The sequence below is a fragment of the Symphalangus syndactylus genome, chromosome 16 (assembly GCF_028878055.3).
Source record: "Symphalangus syndactylus isolate Jambi chromosome 16, NHGRI_mSymSyn1-v2.1_pri, whole genome shotgun sequence".
Taxonomy (NCBI): Eukaryota; Metazoa; Chordata; class Mammalia; order Primates; family Hylobatidae; genus Symphalangus; species Symphalangus syndactylus.
This window is the reverse complement of record NC_072438.2, coordinates 79,111,103-79,134,477: the sequence shown is the minus strand read 5'-3', so window position 1 is coordinate 79,134,477 and position 23,375 is coordinate 79,111,103. Positions and strand designations below refer to the sequence as shown.

Below are 23,375 nucleotides of genomic sequence, written 5' to 3'. Positions count from 1 at the left end.
ATATGTCTCTGAAAATATTATCACTGTTCTCTGATGCTTTTCATTGCCTGTCATTCTATATCTAATTTAAAAAATTAATGCAGTTTTAGTTTTCTTGGTCTACAGATACATCTCCCATTTATTTACACTGAAAAGAGAAATTCTATTTTCTCGAATGTTATATTTCTACTTTTTTCATGCTTTATGTTTTACAGGTTCCACAATCTAACTTGGTAATTCTGTATCTGTATGTATTTAACCATAGGTTTTCAACTGGTTTTTTTGAATATAAGATTTCAAAGAATTTTAAAGATACCAGCAGAGTTTTATACACAATAATTATAATGATAGGATATTTTAAGATATTTAATAAAAAAGAAATAATCTAATCAATTTCCTCAGTTGAAATATGTAGATAGTAGATATTCCAGACAAAATCTTTTGGTAAATTATGTCTAGAATATGTGTGAAGATTATATAACCTCTATGGTATTCTAAATGTATTTATATTATATTTGGGATCAGAAATCTATACAACTTTTATCTGAATCCAAGGGACAAAAAACAATTTATTTTCACAATTTTCTACTGAATTTCAATGATATTTTCTTTATTTTTGAGGAGAGTGTCTACCTATATGTATTATAAAGATTCACAAATCCGTAGGAAGTGTAAATTGCATTGATCATTTTTTTCTGATTGTCTCCTAAAGAAAAAATAAATAAATATGTACTCATGTTAGCAAATCAAAGAGGATTTCAATTAATTGATTATACTATTATAAGAATTTCTTGATATTTAAAACACTTTTTGAATACCATCATAAACATTGTAAATGAACTTACCCACAACAGACATTTCGGGAACACTAGCTGTGTAGATTTCTTCTGGGAACGTTGGCTCATTGTCATTGATATCATGAATTTTAATCACAAACTCTGACTCTGGCTCTACTGGCCTCAGAGTTCTTCTGTTAATAGCTTGTGCACGTAGAGTATAAAAGGCCTTTTCCTCCCTATCAATTCGTCTTGTGGCATGAATATCACCTGTTTTTTCATCAATAATAAAAAGAGTACCAGCTCCATCTCCGGATAAGATATATTTGAGTGATCCATCTCCTTTATCTTGGTCTGAATGTAGCTAGGGGAAATAAAAAAGAGTATATCCATGATAATGTATAAAGGTACATGATGCTGAAAGAATTCACAGAAGGTCTTTCAAGTCTCATCACTGAGCAATGGGGTCAGCTATCCTAGTTCTTGAAATGAGAGTTGAATAAGTTTGATCACACTCATTTATACACTTTAAATAACATGAATAGCCTTTTATATATCAGGATAATTTTTATTCTAAATGAAAAAAATGTAATAAAATTAAACCAAGCTCCTCTCTTTGCTTGGTAAATATTCATTTTCATGGGCAAATAAATTCTGTCCCAGATACATCAATCTTGATAGGTGGGTGTAAACACTGCTCTTTCATCTCTTTCTGTGAATGAAAGATTATTTTATTCTTAAATTGTGCAAAAAAACACATCTGCTATAAACTTGTTATTAGTTATATTTTTGTTGATGAATTAGTAATGTCTTAAGAACTGTAAGACAAGCAAAGCTGTAGGAGACAAAGCTCTTACTTTAAAAACAACATACATTATTTTTTGGTTTATACAATAGACAGTGATTACCCCACAAATATTTGTAGTACTCAGAGCAGATAGATATCTACATAACACGTCTATATATTTTAAAGTTATAAATAAAATTAATGAAATATAAAATAAAATATGTTCTAGCCTCCTATCTTGTCAAATCTACCTTTTTAAAAACCTACAAGGAGAAATTCTGTGCAGGAACAAGGCAATACAAGGCCTGTGTCTTGCTCCTTTTCCTGAGCCTGTAACATAACCACGCTGAAGCTTTGAGAATCACTTCATCACATCAAAGAGCTTTGCATGCCTTCACGTGGACATCTCAGCCCAATGTACACACGATCCTAGTGCAAATGCCAGTCCAGGAGTTCATGTGTCATGAACAAATTCCATCTAGGTTATTTTTCAACAGATGCCCTTAAGGCTAGCCAACAGGCTTAGGAGTACATGTACTACTGTACTAGTGACTGAGTCTAACCTTTGGGCAATTAACTTAAAGAAGAGCCTCTTCTGAGACCTAGAAGCAAGCTCTGGAATGTTTGGGCAGGAAATAATGGTCCCCAATGATCTTGAGAATTCTGGAAATGGACAGGCAGTTGCCAGATGGTTATACCTCCTGCCCCATATAGAATTCTTACTCTGAAAAGTAAAGCGTGGCCACAGGAAGAACAGATCTTGGCTTTGAAAAACATAAGAAGTGTAAGGTTTTTTTTAGTGTTACCACCCTACCAATAAACATTTTTACATGCTAGAATCACAGTTTTATTATGTGCAATGAGGTTATGCTTCAACAAATTTTTATGTTGTTATATGTTTGATAAGAAATATTTTTAAAACTGTAGATCTTAATTTCTACAAAACATTTATTATAACAGACATCATTATAGACATGTTTTATGTTTTAATATTTACATAAAATCTAGACATAAATCAGAATAGGCACACTGATCTACAGCCTACAGAATTAAGAATTCGAGACAATAATCTTCAATTATATGAAAAAATACATAGAGTTACATATTTACCTAAATAAGTTTCATTTTTGCTCTTTAGACTACTTATACCAACACTCATTTTCATCTAATTAAGTGTAGAATTTTAAACTAATTACGTCCTATTTAAGAAGACTTTTGTTTATTTAATTGAAAGGTTCTTTTTTACTTATGAGAACGTATTTCAATAAACTTGTCCCTGAAAACATTTTTATGTAGACACCAAAAATATTTAAAATAAATAAAATTTTATCTGTATTTATCTTTAATGTATGCTATTACTTGTTATCACTGGGTCTATAAAAGCAGTCTACTTTTTGGTTAATGGAAGTAGTAATTAGCAGCTAGCCATCAACTCTGGATAAAACTACATTTCTGGATAAACTACTTATTAATACAGACATAATAGATTAAGAAAACCCCAAATGGACATATACTTTGGAGAAAAAGATAAAGAAGTCAGGTAACAAATAGTTTCTTACTACATTTTTAGCTATTCATAAACAATAAAGTAAGGTTGAGAAACTCAGGAAATAACTCCTTTTAACTAAAAAGCTTTCCGAAGTAACATGTGACTTTTATCCAGGAAACCACTCTTAAAAAAAGTCAGAAGACTGATGCTTTACAGGAACTGAAAATGTACATAGTTGCTGGGAAACTTTCCAATTACATGCATGTGCAACACAGTGGCAATTTTCCAAGTTACAGATTTAAGCACTGCATATCTCTTGTTCTATCTGAGAATCAAAATAATTCAAGAAAAATTACTGATATTATCAATAATTTGATGAGATAATGTTATGGTTCATAGTAGACAGTTATATTTATTCTCTTTGCATTCAATAATTTTAATTGAGAAATATATGCTTATTCTCATAAGAATCGTGTACTTCTTAATCCAAATCAACAATTCCAGTCAGTTTCTGTGGAAGATTCAAACATTTTGTGAAATGGAAATTCACAAGACAGCCCCTATAAAAGCCCTCAGGAATGAATGAGGATCTCTTAAGCTTACAATACCCAAATTATCAAAGAATGAGTAGAGGTTTGAACCTGGGAAATTTTTATATGTTATTAATTTTGCATTTTAGAAAGAACACTGCATAAATATAGAATATAGATTTGGAATGAAGAAGGATCTAAGGCAAGATAGGTGTCATTAAAACCCTTTCTCCTATTCTAATCAGTTAGACATGCAAAAAAGCTGCTAAGATGGTGAGATTTTAATTTTTAGAAAGCTCAGTTTTGGAATATAAATCACAGCAGGATTTATTATCTTCACTTATCCTACAGAGAGTGAAAATTAAATCTTATAATTGGACCACATACTGTGGGAGTTTCTGTGGGATTAGAAAATTGAACATGGTAGTAGGGAACCAAAGAGATGGAGTTTGCAAGTAGACTGTGGTTTTGAGAATCAGAAAATGAAAGGATTTCTACCTTCACCAAAGGGAATATAATTAAGAGAAGCAAATTACAACTAAGAATTTATACAGCTTGATCCTAAGATGACAGAATTACTATACGATTTACTTGAACCACTAGAGCTTGTACTAATGATAATGTGCATTTAAAAAGTCACAGAGGGAAACAAATGATAACTAGCCCTAGAATAAAGGGCAAAAAGACAGTATTTGAGGGCATGACATTAGCCTATGTTTAATGAAAGATGGTCTTTGAAAACATACTAGATACATGGACAAGTAAAGAAACTACAAGAGATATTCACTGTAATAATGAGATTATGTGGATAATCTCATTGCACATAATAAAACTGTGATCCTGGCATGTAAAAATGTTTATTGGTAGGGTGATACAACTAAAAAAAACCTTACACTTCTTATGTTTTTCAGTCAAGATCTGTTCTTCCTGTGGCCAAGCTTTACTTTTCAGAGTAAATAAAGGAGGCAGAAAGATGAATTTCCAGATCTCCTGAGACTTGGGGAATAGCTCCTCTTCTAGATGAAACTGATGGGATACAAGAACTAAGTAATAACAGGTCTATTGATATTGATGATTTCCTAACAGTTACAGAAACAGACCAAAGGACAAAGTTCTTGAGTTATAGTCCCCTTCCTAAGCTTCCCATCTTCTTTTTAAAATCTCTTTATTTTTTTAATTATCTCTTACTCTGCATACTTTTTCAACAGTTGTTCTGGTATTACTACCTTCCCTCATTCTTTGTGTGTCTGTGGCACAATTTTATTTCCTATTCCAATTCATTCACTGAGTAATGATCAGACAAGGGTTAGTCTTTATAACTGCAGCTTTCTCACAACTCCTCCTTTTTTATTTGGATATCAGGTAACAATACTTGGATTTAAAAACAAACATTTTATTGAACAAAAGAGTTTACATTGCTGAGAAGTTGGGATCAATGGGTCACACGCCAAAAAACTTAAAGCATCTACTTTGAAAGATATGACTTATATATTGATTTGTGTTTTATTATTTTATTATGTGAGACATTTTTCTTTAAACATAAAAAAATTAGATTATTGTGGTTTTAGTTCCTCAGTAACACCTGTTCTTCAGTGTGAAACATTTGTGTCACACATTTTTAAAAAGAATTTTATGTTAATACTGACCTTTTCTTTCCTTGAGAAAAGCCTATTAAAAATTCACAACCTGCTGTGTTCCTTGTAAATTCACAACCAGATAAAGGACATGGAAAGATACATGACAACTAATGAAAATAGAACAACTGGTACTGCACTGCACATTTAAAAGTCATTTTCCCATTATTTAACTTTTTTATTCAGACATGTTTAATTATAATACATTATTACATTTGTTTATATTGAGTAATTTTAATATTTAAAACCAAATGATAGATTGAATTTAAAGAAAAATTTAAACAAAATTTTTAATGAATGCCTGGTCACTTGAAATGTGTCAGATTTCTGCTAATTTTATAACATTTCTTGTAAAACATCTTTGTATAAAATGAAGTTTATAAGCTAAAGCGGTCTTGCAGCCTATCTAGTTTAAGAACATTTTTTAAAAATTATTTTTAAAGAGGAGGAAAAGAATATCTAATCAATTGTTTATCCAGTGGAAATGAAATAAGCTTACACTTAAGTATATGGACAATGTTGGTAAAACATTTTAGTTTTTATCTGTTCAGTCTGCTATAGCAAACTACAATCATGTGCCACATGAAAACATTTCAATGACAGATTGAATAGACAACAGCAGTCCCATAAGTTTATAATACTGTATTTTTACTGTACATTTTCTATGTTTAGATATACAAAGACTTATCATTGTGTTATAATTGCCCACAGTACTCAGTAAAATAACATGCTGTACAGGTTCGTAACCTAGGAGCAATAGGCCCTACCATATAGCCTAGGTATGTAGAAGGCTATACCATCTAAGATTGTGTGAGTACATTCTACAATGTTTGCACAATGACAAAATTGCCTAATGAGGCATTTCTCAGAAGGTGAAGCTATGCATGATTGGACCACAGACTGGGTGGCTTATAAACAACAGAAATATACTTCTCACTGTTCTGGAGACTGGGAAGTCCAAGCTCAAGGTGCCAACAGATTCGGTGTCTGGTAAGTTTCATGCACGTCCGTGTGAAGAGACTACCAAACAGGCTTTGTGTGAGCAACAAGGCTATTTATTTTACCTGGGTGCAGGCAGGCTGAGTCCAAAAAGAGAGTCAGTGAAGGGAGATAGGGGTGAGACAGTTTTATAAGATTTGGGTAGGTAAAGGAAAATTACAGTCAAAGGGGGGTTGTTCTCTGGCGGGCAGGTGTGGGGGTCACAAGGTGCTCAGTAGGGGACCTTTTGAACCAGGATGAGCCAGGAGAAGGAATTTCACAAGATAATGTCATCAATTAAGGCAGGAACAGGCCATTTTCACTTCTTTTGTGGTGGAATCTCATCAGTAAAGGCAGGAACTGGCCATCTGGATGTGTATATGCAGGTCACAGGGGATATGATGGCTTAGCTTAGGCTCAGAGGCCTGACTGTAATGGCCTACTTTCTGGTTCATAGATGATACCTTCTGGCTGTGTCTTCACATGGTAGAAGGGCAAAAGGTCTTCACTGAGGATCTCTTGCTGGAGCACGAATACTGTTCATGAGATCTCCACCTTCACACCTAAGCGCCTCACAAAGGCCCCACCTCCTAAAACCATCACCTTAAGAGTTAGGATTTCAACATATAAATCTTGGTGGCGAGGCCACAAATATTCACACCATAGCAAACTTTTAACTCTTAATATCGATTCATTTTTAAGTTACATTAAATGAAGAAATATTACCAAAAAAATCAATCTACAAAGTACAGGAAATTTAAGTAATTTGTTAGATAAAATATTTTACTTTTATTTTCACCATTGGCTAGAAGAAAAATAAAGAAAAAATTTAAATAGTGAAAAAACTGTATCTATCAATAGGCACTTATATTGCTTATATTATTGTGAGATTATTTCTTATTCGGAATACTGATACCATTTTAGATATTGGTAATTGTCGGTATTTGGTTGCATTCCAAAAACTGGAAAAGTAGAGATAATTAGAATTATCTTTGTAGCACTACATTAGAATTATGTTTGTAATAGATTAGTTTTTAGAAAGATAAATTTTGATGAATGAATCACAACGATTATAACATTCAGTATCTGAGTCAAACAATTTATGCTAAGTTTTTACGTACATAAACCTGAAAATAACAAAATTGTTGAATAGATTTTTCAATTTACAGTGATAATTTATGCCTGGTTTTCTTTCAAACAGCCAAGGTATTTTATATTTGTTGAAAAAAATGTAGAATGTGGCAAATATGCCATCATCTCCTGGTGGCATCATTAGTATTCTGCTCTAACTGCTCCAGTTGATAAACATAATACTAAGTGGAAAATAAAACAATGAATCAAATAACTTTAAATTTGCACCCAACAACAACAACAACAAAAAAAAACACGGGTGAAAAATTGTCTGGTATCAGAAAGCAGCTGAAAGCACGTCAAAGACAGCAAACACAATCTGGCCAGAAATAAATAAATAGTTACTCAGGTTGTTGGGGCTGAAGAAAAATGAGGAGAATTGGAGAAAACCTTGAATTAGATGGAGTATGGGAAGATTATAGAGTAATTCCAACATAGTCCTCCAAGTGTAGTTTGCTCCCTCCAGAGCACTGTTTTAATACTAATGTACATAAAAACAAGACCAATTTCATGAATCTCGATAAAACAATTCTTCCTTCAAAAATGGAAGGTCGGGCATGGTGGCTCATGCCTGTAATCCCAGCACTTTGGGAGGCTGAGGAAGGCGGATCACGATGTCAAGAGATCGAGACCATCCTGGGCAACATGGTGAAACCCCGTCTCTACTAAAAATACAAAAATTAGCTGGGCATGGTGGTGCATGTCTGTAGTCCCAGCTACTTGGGAGGCTGAGGCAGGAGAATCTCTTGAACTAGGGAGGCGGAGGTTGCAGTGAGCCAAGATCACGCCACTGCACTCCAGTCTGGAGACAGGGCAAGACTCTGTCTCAACAACAACAACAACAACAACAACAACATGGAAATGGAGAGGGCAAATAAAGCTTAGCAATGAAATAGATTATAAAAACAACTATAATAATTTGCCCATATATATTATTTAGATTGATAAGTACTTTTCTGAATAATTTCTTTCTGGGACCAGAGGCAAGTTCTGAAGATTTAAATGATGGGTGGGCACATATAGCTGCATAAATTAGTTCTTGGCAAAAAAGTTAAGTGGTTCATTCTTCACATTTGACAGGGTTCCCCAGAGATTTCCTCCAAGAGGAAAAACGTCAATAGGATCTGGATTAAATAACTAGGGATTCCTCTTTCCCATTTAGTCTTCCAAGTCTGCAGCCTATTGAAAGTTGGCCTTGTGCTTGTGGCCACTTCTGACTAAAGTGTCCAATCTGGGATGGTCCTGGAGATGTAGGAGTTCTCTTTGAAGTCAACTTGAATTACTCAAGAACCTACAAGAGATCAGACTTCTTCATGAGAATGCTATATAATTCTAGAAGGCAGGTCCTGCTAAAAATGTTGCTATGTCACATCTTGAAGCATCTCAACTAGGATATATTTATTTGCTAGCATTGGAAAGATATTAAGATTACACTAAAGGCATTTATTTATTTCAGAAACACACTTTCACAGGCATTATCTGCTTCTGAGGACAGAAATGTAAAAAATATATTTACAGGCATTAACTGCTTCAAAGGTCAACAATTTAAGTACATAACTTAAGGAACCCTCCTTGTAAGTTCTTAAGTGGTATATAAAACATAAAATAGAACATTATTTCTCAGGTATTAGCTTATCACTTGTAAAGAGACTTATTGAGAAAATGATTTAGAGAAGGTTCATATTCTTTTAGAAGCCAGGAATCTTCTTATATTTTTGAAGATCACTGAATTATGAAAATTATCTCCTTGTGGTCTGAAAATGACATGGAACGTTTTTACACCTTATTTTTTCCCCACAACTTGGAGAAGTCTTCTTAAGCATCTTGGATTTACAATACAGGGATATATATACATAGGTGTCTAAGAAGTTGTTCAGTAAATTCACAACATTTAAAAGCAAGAGATTCATTTAAAAGATCACAGAAACACTAGTAGAAAAATATAACTTCTTTGCTATGAGCTATACAAATAGCTGAGAATCATTCTTTCCTCCCTTTCACCAAGAAAGGCACAATGACAGAAAATTTTAAAACCAAGTGAGGGCTCGGTGCAAGTATTCACTAAAGGAGTCTTTCAGGCCTGGCATGTGGCTCACACACCTATAATCTCAGTGCTTTGGGAAGCCAAGGCAGGAGGATCTTTTGAGGCCAGGAGATCAAGACCAGTCTAGGCAACACAGAGTCCTCTTGACATTTTTGTTTCTTTTAATTAGCCAGGCATAGTGGCATGCCTGTAGTCCCAACTACTTGGGACTCGATTGGGACTCATAAGCAGGATTGCTCGAGCCAATGCATGCAAGTTACAGTGAGGTATGATCCTGCCATGACATTCTGGGAGACAGAGTAGAACTCTGTCTTCAAAAAAACTAAAAAAATTAAAAAAGGAAATATTTCTGTAACTGATCGAACGAAACTAAAGAAGTGATAGGAATTCGAAGGGTGGTATTTTTGGACTTTAAAAGGTTTGGAGACTTTGCTACAGAGACAATATTTGAAGGTCTGTGCCTCTAAGCCTTCTAAAGATGCTTTTATTTTAGGGTGACAAACACATGACCGGATGCCTTGAAGGAGAAGGTCTAGACAGCAGACTACAGTCTCAAGGGACTATGGTCAAAGAGAGGAAAGAGATAAACGAGGTTGGATCTTTACATTTATTTGATTTTTGAGACACGAACTAAAATGAGTATTTTTTAAAAAGGCTATGAATGGTATCCTTGAAAAAAATTGTGTGTGTGTGTGTGTGTACAAAATACACAAACAATGCTAATGCAGTATCAGGGAGTACAAAGATCCTCTGAAATATAGCCAAACACCCTTAAATTAAAATAAAAATAAAATTCTTGTTCTAGGTTAACTTTCTGTGTTTTCCCCAATAAAAAGGAATTGAGAAATCAAGATCAATGCTCTCACAAGGAAAAGGGATTGCTCGATTGACTGAGAGATACTCATATCTTCATCAAATGAATATACCTATCCCCAAATATATCAATGTCATGCCTCTGTGATTTGCGTCCTCCCTCATGACATTGATTTATCCACCCTAAAAATTCATACTCATCTATAAAGATCCTATTTATCCAATTATACTTTTTATGTGTGTGTATATGTATATATAATAGTATACAAAATTAAATATTTAAATTGTTTATGTATATATGTATATATAACTATGTATGTGTGTATACATATATAAATTGTGTGCACAAATATATACACATATAAACCCTTATAACACCTGTAACAATTTTGAACTATTCTTTTCATAATTTTTCTGAAACTAAAAGTATATTTATTTTGAAAATAAGAACCAAGTTTTCTACTCTAGTGGACTCCAAACTTTTCACAGCACATAGTACATTTTCCTTTTATCTATTTTATTTATTGATAAAAGGAAATGGACATCAGAGTCAAATGTCAAACAAATAAAATAAAAAAGATGAGCAATGATTTTGGAAAGCCTGAATATTTTGAATGAAGGGAAAGAGAGCCAGAAGTTCATAATGAAACATGGGGTCAACAATTACTCTGTGTTAAAAGTATCAATCTGCACAAAGAAAATTTTAGCCTTCAAACTGAAAAAGATTGGGCTGTAAGATATATAAGACTTCCAGTTAACTATGAAATTGGATCAGTGGACTATGATATATACATGGATTACCAGAGGACGATTTAAAATTTTTAGTGAACTGCTAATAATATAAATGCTAATCCAAATTTGCCTTTGAAACGGTAAGTTAGATCATTGTAAACATCTGTAATTTATCTTAAGTGTAGGATGAAGTAGGTAAGCAACAGCAGGCCAATGTTCCCACTGACATCATGTAGAACAGCTAAATAAATCACAGAAAATCATATTGCCAGGGCCAAATTGCTATATAAACAAGAACTGAATAAACTGAAACCTGAGAGAAGAGAATTGTACAGATGTGAGCTGATGACTGGCAGCTGCTTTTTCCTGAGGGAATTTGCCAATTCTTGGCCGGGGGCTTGAAGGTGAGTATCTGTAACTGGCCAAGGAAAGGGCACTTCTAGGAGAAAAAAAAATAGAGTTTTTATGGTACTGGAGTAAAAATATTGGTAAACTGAAGGTCTTCAAGCACATTGCCAGTCTTCCCCAAAAGACTTTTGTTGAATAGAGTATGTAGGAGGCTAAAGGGCAAGGCTGAAAGCTTCTGAAAGCTGTAACATAATTATCCACATTTCCAGACTTGTGGTTCTTAGATTCAATTTTTTTTTTTTTAAGTGAAGAGGTGAAAGTTGGAAGTCCTCCAGAGATTATGGAATTGAACTTGAGGATTTACAGAGACTTATTTTTTAACCTAAGGGCATTCAACAATTCTCAGTGCCTCTAGAAGCTAAACATACACACTTGGTCCCTTGACAAATGGCCATCGCTCAGGAGAAGAGGAAGCAGAAGATACATTGCTCTTCCTGTCAAGCGTAAGTGGCAAAACACACAGACAAATTCCTCCTGGTGACTTCTGTCAATTGTTGAAGAAGCACAAAGCAAAGAAATGTTAAGAAATTGGGTCATGCAATTGTCGGGGTTGGCAAGTCCAAAATCTACAGGGAAGGGCAGCAGATTCAAAATTCACGTAAGTGTTGATATTCCAGTCTTGAATCAGAAATCCACAGACTAGGCCACCAGATGGGAATCTCAGTAGGGTTTCTTTTCTTTTTTCTTTTTTTTTTTGAGACTGAGTCTTGCTCTGTCACTTAGGCTGGAGTGCAGTGGTGTGATTTCGGCTCACTGCAGCCTTCGCCTCCCAGGTTCAAGCGATTCTCCTGCCTCAGCCTCCTGAGTAGCTGGGATTACAGGCACCTGCCACCACGCCCCACGTATTTTTAGTAGAGCCGTCTCTACTAAAAATAGAGACGTTTCACCATGTTGTCAGGCTGGTCTTAAACTCCTGACCTTGGGGGATATACCTGCCTTGGCCTCCCAAAGTGCTGGAATTACAGGCTTGAGCCACCAAGCCCAGCCAAGGGAACCTCAGCAGAGCTACTATGTTATAGTCTTGAGATAGAATTCCCAGTCCTCTTCTTTTTTTTTTTTTTTTTAGGAAACCTCAATCCTTGCTCTTAAGGCCTTCAACTGATTTGATGGGGCCCAATGGTATTATGGAGAGTAATCTGCTCTATTTGTTTACTGATTATAAATGTTAAGCAGATGTAAAAAATACCTTCATAGCCACAATAAGACCAGTTAGTTTGCTCAACTGTGTACCACATCTTAGCCAACTTGACATATAAAATTAATAATCAGAGTGATAAGCAAATAAATAATCTGATAAACAAAAAGAAAACTTTCCAGTAAAAAATAACTCACTCTGGAGTCTTTGTGTTCTTTATACATATTGTTTGGTTAAAAATAAATTTTACTATACATGCAAAAAAGCACAATTAGGGGATTAATATGCAAGAATAAAAGTAGAGATAGAAACCATATTTGAATAACAGATTTAGCAAACAAGGCTGAAAATAGCTGTATTTAATATATTTAAAAATGTAAAACAGATGGAAAAATAGATAATAATTGAGATAAAATGAATCAAAAGAGCATTCTGAAACTGAAAATACAATATCTGACGTTCATAAATCAACAGAGAGGTTTTAGAGCAAATTGGATACAGAAAAACATAAGTTTAATCTTTCAGAAGCCAAAACAAAAATTCCCAAGTGAAGTCATATATATATATAGAATACACACAAACTGAAAGATGCAGAAAATAAAAATATGAAAATGAAAATTACATAAGGTCATTGAATGCTTGTGAAGCACAATCAAAAGTTGCAAGACATGAAATCAGATTTCCAGAAGGAGAAAGGGTAAGAATGAAGTAGAAGTTGTATTCCAAGAGGAAATAGGTAAGAAATTTTTAAAAACTGGTGAAAGATTACAGCCTACACATTCAATAAAATGGAAGAACTCCCAAAAGGATAAATGAGAAGAAAATCACACCTAACCCAGTTATACTCAAAATTTTAAATACTCAGGACATAGAGAAAACTATGAAAGTACCTAGGAGAAAGACACATTAATGTCAAAGCAGCGAACCTGGGTAATAGTTGATGTTTCAGTAAAAATAACAGAAGCCAATACACAATGGAATGACATTTTTTTTTTTTTTGAGACGAAGTCTCGATCTTGTCTCCCAGGCTGAAGTGCAATGGCTCAATCTTGGCTCACTGCAACCTCCGCCTCCTGGGTTCAAGTGATTCTCCTGCCTCAGCCTCCCGAGTAGCTGGATTATAGGCGCCTGCCACAACACCCCACTAATTTTTGTGTTTTTAGTAGAGACGAGGTTTCACCATGTTGGCTGGTCTCAAATTCCTGACCTCAGGTGAGCTGCTCGCCTCAGCCTCCCAAAGTGCTGAAATTACAGGTGTGAGCTATCACACCCAACATGGAATGACATCTTAAAGCATTGATTAAAAAAATAACTAGCAGTATAACATTCTATATTGTATCAAAATAGGTTTCAAAGAAAGGTGAAATAAGTATATTTTTGGACAAAATCCAGGGAATTTATCCCAACAGGCATTCAGTAAAAGATATATTAAACTGATATTTTCAGGCCTAAGGAAAATGATCCCAGATAAAATCACTGAAGGGAATGAAGAATACCAGAACAGCAACTATGTGGTAAATATAAATAATTGCTGGATATACAAAACAATAATAGTCATGTCTTTGGATATAGAAAGAAAGTACATGAAAATAATACATAGAAGAAAAGGGGGCAAATGTTTAAAGTATTCTAAATTTCAACCAGTTTGTGAAAATACATTGAATTGTACAGTTTTGACATGCATATTTTTCAGTATAATTCTTCTTCAGTACAAAGTTACCATCTTTCATGTCTTTCCACTTTCCATTTGACCCCACTACCTTCACCCACCATCAACATCCAGGCTTATGAATCTGGCTATAAATCTAAAAAAAAAAAAAAAATTATGTATTCCACCAAAATGGAATGTAAAGAAAACTACATAGAATAAGAAAACAAAACAAGGAAATACTAGGATTCTATAAATGTCAATATTTTTCCAAATTTATATCTATCTTTTTTACTTTAAGAACTAAAATTAAAATGAACTGTAATTCATTCAATTGAAATCTTCTCTATCTTTTTCTCACTTTCTTAGATCTTTATACAACCTCCATCCCGAGGCTGGCGTGCATTTTTTTCATTCATATTTTATATTTTTACAATTTGGGTAAGAATACTTGTCCTTAACAGAATGCATCATTTCCATCCTCCCCACAAATCAGTCCTTCTCATTTTACTAACCCGCATGATAATCAAGCCAATTTTTCAAAACAAAAACCTAGGAGTCATTGAGTTTTTCGCCAACTTTACTCATTTATTCCACAAGAAAATCCCTTCTGACTTCTAATGTATCTCCAATTCCTTCTCACTGCCTCTGCTGTTCCCATTCCAACACAAATCGTCCTAAGTCATCACCTCAGCTCTCATTTAGTCCCTAAGCTTCTTTTTCCATCATTCTATGGCTACTCTCTACCCAGTGGTGAGAATGATGATTTTTAAATGCAAAACTATGCATGGCACTCCTCTGCTCAAAACCCACCAATGGCTTCCCATCACATTACAATACAATCTAAACCCCTTAGCCCAATTTACAACATCCATATGATGTAAGCTCCGGCCTGTCACTTTGGCCTCATCTTTTTCCCTTCTTCAGCCATGTAAGCCTAAACTGGCCTTTCTGTTTCTTAAATATGCTGCATTTATTTCTACCTCAGCCTTTTGCATTTGCTATTCCATTGAATGAGACTCACTCCCTCACTTACATTTTTATAGACTATTCAGCATTCCTCTTTAGTACGTTTATATTTTATTATTCCCTCTTGTTTCACTTGCTCTGACATATTCTTTTCAATTTTTAACAGATACTTTATATATTCTAATTTAACATATTACTACAAATATCTTCTCCAAGTTTGAGATATTTCTTTTAACGTTGGTAACCGTTCATTTTGTATTAGAGAAATGTTTAATTTTAATATAGTCAAATTTATCAAGCATTCATTTTATGGTTACTCCTCTTTGTATCTTACTCAAAAATTATTTTTCTAAGCCAGTGTCATCAATATGGCCTCACAGTCTCTTCACTTTTATATCTCTAAAGCTTTTCTTTTGAAATTTCATTCACTTTCACCATGCAGATTTGTATTTGTGTGAACATGTGTGTGGTATGAGCAACAGATCTATTTTTAAATAAGAATTTACTAGAGATATTCATTTAGTCATTGATTTTTAATTCCAATTTTGTAATGTAAATATGTCTGGTATGCCCATCATCTGCTTTAGAACCTTCTATCTGTTCCATTTACCTATTGGCACCAGTATTACACTAATAATATACTCTTAGTTTCTTAAGCTTTACAACTGTTACTGATATCTATCCAAATAAACATACTTCCTTATCCATCTTTTAGAAAAATCATCTTAGGGTTCTTGGTCTTTATGACATGGATTTTTATTTATTTATTTTCCATTTTTGACATGGATTTTCTACATGGATTTTTAACATCAGTATGTTATCTTCTATTAAAAACAAAGCAAAACAATAAACAAGAACAAAGTATACTTGCAAAATATTTGATTGTGATTGCAATGAATTTACATGAAACATATAAGCGCTTCTTGGTCTCAAATATACATATATCTCCATTTATTTAGGACATCTTAATGTCTTTCTCTATAATTTTACATTTTTGTTTGGATATGTAGCTGACTTTTGCCATATGAATTTGTGGGACTCTGTTAGCTTTCTAGAGATATTGTGCTATTGTGAATGAGATTTCTCTTAACGTATTCTTTTTATGAGAAGAGTCACTTCTAGTGTGCAAAACTGTTATGTATTCTAGTAAATTGAAGAAAGGTCATTATATATGCATATTAATATCAATATAATAATTATAATCAATATAATAAATGTTTTTCATTAAATACCTTTGTATAATTTAAAATTTTCTTGTGAATTTTTCCTATAATCTGATAGAAATAGCTCACTACAGTATGTTGTTAGTAATTTTTTGTCTATTATCATATTGTTAATCTTCTTTTTCTGTTAATGTTTGATTGGTGCATCATTTTCCATTCATTAATTTCTAACTTTGTCAATGCAGATTTCCTTGTTAGTATAGGCAATAATAGGTTGACTCTATAATACATAGAACTGATATTAGTTCTATTTCTCCACCCCTCAGTGATTAATTTTCCTTTAAATTCAATATTTTTGTCACCACTATTATTTCCTCCTTTCCTCATAGCTACTAATTGTCTAAATTCTTATTTTTCTGTGCTCCCTTTTATTTTTTTAACTGAATCACAAATTCTTCCATAACTTCTTAAATTTCCTCATCAATCTCCTGAGGATAAATGGGTTTCATCTTGTTGGAGATAAGATAAATCTCCCAGAGCCTTCTGACAGGTTCCAAAAGGGACTTTACGGGATTCAAACTTTGTTTAGAGCTGTCATCCTGTAATATTTCTTCACCAGCATCTTTGGCCTCTCCAATCTCCCATGTTTTCCTCTTTTTTGTGTTTATTCTTTGATTTTAATGTGACAACAAAATGCTGGATGTACATGGACTCTCTTGTTGGGCAAGGCAGACAAGACTGAATATTATTTTTTTGAGAATATTGAACCGACCATTTCATTAACTTCTTCTTCTTAATATTGCTATCAAGAAATCTGTAGTCATTCTGATCTCTGATCTTTGTACAAGAGCCACAGATTTATTTCTTTCAGAAGCTTGTAGAAGCTTTTGTTTGTCCATATGCCTGAAACGTTCTGGTATTGTTCCTCGGTGTGTGTATGTATTTATCAAAATTGCAGAATGCTCACCAGGCCCTTTCAGTCTGCAGTCGCATGCCATTCTCTTCTGCGACAGTCTATAAATTTTTCATCGTCCCTCTGTTCCATTTTTCTTGTTCAGTCATTTTGGAATTCCTATTTATTAGATATTCGTCCTCCTGACTTTTCCCTTTAATTTCACTGTCCCTGGCTCCTACTTTCCATCTCTTTGTTTTCTTGCTTTACTTTGTAGAGCATTTTCCTGCTATTCTCCAAGCCATCTATTGAAATTTTTATGATTCGTACTATATTTTTAATTTCCAAAGACAATTTTTCTTCTATGTGAATTCATGTTTTGTATTATATATGTAGCACATAATATTTTCCATGGGTGGCTACAATGATACCTTCCACCCTATATCTTCTTTCAGTAACTTGCCATTCCATAATCAAGAGGAAGAAGTCTATACCCCTCCTATTGAATCCCCATCAAGATGTGGAATCTAATTCCTCTTCCCTTGAATAGTTAGTAATGGACAGAACCTAAGTAGCTAAGTTGATACTGCATCATTTTTGAGGTTGGGTGGGGCAAGGTGAAGAAAGATGCCTCTGCCTTTGGAACTTGAACACGTGTACTACCACGCCCTGAGTTACCATGGACGCTATCCAGTTGTGTGGCTGCTACCAGAATTTCAGGAGCTCCCACTGGGCTGTGCAGAAACCACATGGGAAAGCCATTGGACCACATAAGGACAGAGTGAGAGTCAGAGCAGGAGTGAAAGAGCAAGACACACAGAGAGAGAGAGAGAGAGAAAGAAGGGGGGGTGGGGGGGAGAGAGAGAGAAAGAGAGAGAGAGAGAGAGAGAGAGAGACATTCAATCAGCCCTCAAGAACTCTAGCCCCTCACCTACCATTTGACTGCAACTTCCTAAGTAACTCTAAGTAAAGAAACACCCAGCCAAATCCTCTCCAAAGTCCTGAAACCCAGGAATCACGGCAGATAAAACTATCGTTGTTGTGCTAAATTATTAAATTTTGCAATGTTAGGCAGCAATGGCTAACTAGAAATGTAATTTATTATTATTTTATGAGTATAATGTATATAAAATTACATTGCATAATATCTTACATGCCTGTGAAACTTGGTGCTTCCTTTGAGATTTTATTTTCTCTGCATATTCTCTAACTTTTCAAGTTGTTCTTTCTCCCTGTTCGTGTGTGTGTGTGTGTGTGTGCACGCGCATGATTTTTCTTGATGGCCTTCCTCAAATGTCTTGACTGATAATTCAACTAGTTATACATCCTATGATCCAAATATATTTTTCTCAGAAAATTTTAGAAACTGTCCTTTTCTTCTAACACCCAATATTGCTGTTGGAAAGTCTAGTCAAATCTGATTTTCATTTAATTATGGTAAAAAAAAGAGAAAGACTATTCTGAGAATGTGTAAAAGATCTTGTCCTTGTGGTTTTAAAATCTCATAATAATAATTACAGAAATTGCACTCTTCCTTTTATGTGGTAATATATCATCAAGTACCTTTAGTCTGACCATTAACGTTTTGGAAACATTATTGTGCAACATTATGTCTTTGAAAAATATTATGTAAATTAATATTTTATCTTTGCATTTTCTGATCTTTATTTGCTTCTTGTTCTCTCTTTACATTTTATATCACAGATTTATTAGACCTCAATTAATCCCTATTTTTTCCAGAACCTCCTTTAACATTTTCTTTGACTATTTATTTTTGGAATATAATTTTTGCTTGCTTCAAATAACTCTTTTTTATAAGAATGTACTGTACGTTTTCCAGTCCCTTGAAAGATATGATTTAATTTTTCTAATGTTCTTTAGTCTTCTCTGACTTATTTCTTGGTTCCCCAGAGAGTGATGCTCTATTTATTAAATGAGGTTTTTTTTGTGCCACTGGATTTCCTAAAGTATTAGTGACATTTTATTATTCTTTTCTAATTTTGCAAAAGTTTCACTAGAGGCTTATGTGACTTTTCTCTTTCCTTACAAGCCTGACCATTAAATGAACACAAAGACTACAAGCTATACAGATGGGACTGTCAAGCAGTTCCCAAGCAGTTGCATGGTTGCAGCTGCCAGGCTGGTTTGTCACACTTCCATAGATGTGGCCACTAAAGACACAATGAGCTCAAACAGATGTAGACATTAAGTACTCTGTCAGCAGAGCAGGCAGCATAAGTTTCATGCTAGTGTCAGTTTCTCTTGCCCCCTCGTTCGTGGGGGTGATGTGGCATCACAACTCACTGATGATACAGTGGGTCAGTATCACAGAGGAGAGACACTGAGCCCAGGAAACCTTCAAGAGAACCTGTAGCTTTATCTATTTACCTGGAATGTATGCAAACTTTATCAGAAATGAGAGGGAGAGATTATCATCTATCCTCAAATATCACTTGAGAGTGAGCTATTTTATTATTCTGAAATGTAAATTAATGTAATTAGCTTTCAATCTCTAGACGTGAAAAAAGTGAGAAATCTATAAACAATTGTCTTCTAGCAAGGTTAACATACGTCTATTGGGGTTGGAGAATTCTAATACAAACAGCACATGAAAAACATGAAGACAACGAGCTGCCATCTTTACTATACCTCAAAGATAAGAAGCTTGATGCTAGGTAGTGATATCCAATTTGGAAACCACAATCATTTCTAGGAGAAACCTTATTGGATGTTTTGCTTATGTTATTAGCAGAGGTGGGTGTAAGGGAAAGAGAAGAAGCCAATCAATATAGCTCATTGTTGAGAAGAAAGTTAAAACAAAAATAGTGCAAATTTAAGGTAAAAATTAAACCCACTTCTATCTCAGCTTTCTTCTACATTACTAATCATTAGTATTTATATCTGCTCTCGTAATTAGTATAGCCATTATGGGAACCCAATCCACTTTTAATTTATAAGTGTTGTTGATTTGATGTATCATCAGGTTTTTCCTTGTGCTTCTAATCTATACTTAATTCATTTTTTCTTTAGCTAGGAATGCAAATAAGAGTGGGCTACAATGTTGAAGGAAGCTTAACTTTAAAAAACATGCAATTTTACTGATTCAAAATGAATTGTAGTCTAATTGCTTTAAGAATAATTGTGTTTGATTTATATTAATACATAAAATGTAACTGTGAAGATTGTGTCAATTTGTATATTTTCTGTAGAATCTCCAAATTCCAAAAATATTTTAAACATTTTTTACATGTTATTTCATATGATTAGCTCTGCAAGCCTTCTTTAATAATATTTAATTAAAATCAAAGTTATAATGAGCTCCATCCTTACTAAAAAATATCTTAAAAGTCTTACTACTACTAAAAATTAAACATTTTTTTTAGTTAAACTAACCATTAAATAGTTATTGTTTGGATGATTCTCAAAAACTTAATGACTAGAGAATTATAAGTAATAGCATTGAAATATTTACACAATTTAATAAACTATTTAATATAGTTGTATTAAAAATCAGCCCATTTTGTACGTCTGTCATTCTATATATAATAAAGTTAATTGAGCATAATTTATTCTTCATAATTCTGTGACAATTATTACACATTCAATTGGTTTCTAGAGATGTTCACAAAAAGTATTTCTATATATATTCCCAGTTACTTCAAATTTTTTAAACCAAATAAAATTTAATCTGAGATTTTTTTCATATTTTTCTTTTAAAAAGTATAGAAAGAAAACATATTGGAAGGTATTCTTTTCAACTTGCCTAGGCAAACGCATTTGATGTGCTTAAAGTCTATAAAAAATATTTATGTGTATTGTAGTGGTCATGTGGGAGTGGGGTGGAATGACAGTGAATGGCTTTCTGTTAGTACTATTAGTATATTCTGTAACTTTAAACAAAGATCAGAATAGAATTATTAACATCAGTTTTTTTAATTACTTACTATAATTTAGATTATTTCTATCACTGATACCTTCCAGATAATTTTTTAATTTGAAATTTTCCGGGTTTTTTTTGTATTACTTGTATTTTACTTTTGTTATCAACTAAAAAAGGTGTGTTTTTTTCTTTCTACCACTTTAATGTCCCTAATTTAAAGAATCATTCTTATTTCCCATTATGTAATTTTCAACTTACATCCATTTCATTTTTAGTAAAACAGAACCAATTGCTGACTGAAAAAAAAGAACTCAGTAATACATATAATTTCATGCTTAATTTCATTTGTGATCCTCAGCCTCTTTCACATGACAATAAAGATAACACCATTAAAATTCCACAACCTAATCTCATTTTTTAGCTAAGCTGTTTGCTTGCATCCTTCAGTCTTGTCAAAGGAAAAGAAAATGAGATGAATTCACGATGCTTATTTCTAGTCAGTTTATAAAAGAAAAAAATAATAAAAGCCTGAGGTTACCAGTAAGCATCTGTGTTTAATATAAGAATAAATAACTACTTCAGCTTCTGCAGCAACTGACTGTATTACGACGTTCCAATAAAACCCTCCCTGCTGAATCTAACAATTACTTAAAAATTAGTATAGTCACTGAAGAAAATAAGATGAATGGAATGGATTAAAGAGGCAACTAATGATGCATAGCAGTTTTCTCAAGCAAGAACCAAATTTAATTGTTTTTAATCCCTTTGAGAAAGCATTACAGCAGTTTTATATTTGGCTTAAAACTTTCAACCACCCCCAGAATTCAAATTTTTAGAAACAAGAGGCAAAGTATGAAAATAAAATAATTTTTTGTCTATTAGAATTCCAAGTGAGATTAAGTAAAATAAACAGGAAAAAGGGGAAAAAGACAAAATATATTTTGAAAATGTAGAATAATAAGTACAATGTTAACCATGGATCACTTAAGTGTTGGAAGTCTTAAATCCTCTGTAGGACTTTCTGTAAATAATGTTGAGAATTATTTGTGTTTGGGGGCAAACTTTCTGTAATGGAGGCTGTTTAATTCTATGTTAGAGCATTTTATCATTTCAGAATATTCTGTTATATAGAAACCATATCTTTGTTTTAATAGCTCATTATTATAAACTATGACCAGGATTCTGAATTTTCCAGGACATTCACAATTTCAAATATTTCCCCAGACTATAATTTGGGTTCGGCAAGCAATGAAACTATGGCAAAGGAATTACAAGAAATTAAATAATAGTAACTATTCAAATGAAAATCTTTTTAAAAAATTGTAGTCTATATTTAAAATACATTTATTTAATAATCAAAATGAATTTTAAATAAGTAAAAATAATTTTAGATGGCCATACTTTATATAGAATACTGCATTCAACTTCCAAAGTATGTAAGTATATACTTGAAGATATAATAAAATACATGTCAAGGAGATGAATTTAATCAAGGAAAAAAGTCAGTCAAGAAATGAAGATACCCACATAACAGTCAAAAGAGAAAAAGAAACAGAAATGTTTTTAAATATTGTAAGATACATCTATATTATTACAATTTATATCAGTTTTGTTCAAGCAATGTTTACAAAGCTTGTGCAATATGTTAGAATCAAGACATTTAATCACGAAGTCTTAGTTTTTGTTTTGCTGTGGCCTGCCAGTATAAACTTTAACATATATTCGTTATTGAAATATTCCATTTCAAGATCCAGATTATTCTCTCATTAAATTAGTTCTATCTCATTCAGCATCCCTCTTTATTTTCTTTTTTTTTTTTTTTTTTTTTGAGACGGAGTCTCGCTCTGTCGCCCAGGCTAGAGTGCAGTGGCGCGATCTCGGCTCACTGCAAGCTCCGCCTCCCGGGTTCACGCCATTCTCCTGCCTCAGCCTCTCCGAGTAGCTGGGACTACAGGCGCCCGCCACCGCGCCCGGCTAATTTTTTGTATTTTTAGTAGAGACGGGGTTTCACCGTGGTCTCGATCTCCTGACCTCGTGATCCGCCCGCCTCGGCCTCCCAAAGTGCTGGGATTACAAGCGTGAGCCACCGCGCCCGGCCCTCTTTATTTTCAATTATTTTAGAGATTTTAGAAATCTCATCTCTTAAAAGCAGTTGCTTGGGGTGATGTCATAGGGAGGTCTGTCTAGTTTGAATTATTTGTTTTAACTTGTCTTTCGTTGAATAATTCTTCTAATAACAATAGACATCGGATCCCTTATTTTGTTTTATTATTGTATACAAATAAATAGGCTGTTAGGAAATAGGAATTATAGGAATTATTTTTGTTTAGTATAAATAAATTACTAAATAAAATAGGCTGTTAACATTTTACTCCTTGGGCAAATCA

General features: G+C 33.5%; 1 protein-coding gene across 2 annotated transcripts in view; it reads right to left on the bottom strand.

Moving 5' to 3' along the window:
* The window catches only part of LOC129464491 (cadherin-10), a 165,382-nt gene that overhangs the window by 50,252 nt on the left and 91,755 nt on the right, over positions 1 to 23,375 (bottom strand). For both annotated transcript variants that reach the window (XM_055245783.2, XM_055245782.2), the window contains exon 3: positions 825 to 1,119. In XM_055245783.2, the coding sequence (XP_055101758.1) occupies positions 825 to 1,119 (295 nt within the window). The remainder of the gene's footprint in view (positions 1 to 824; positions 1,120 to 23,375) is intronic.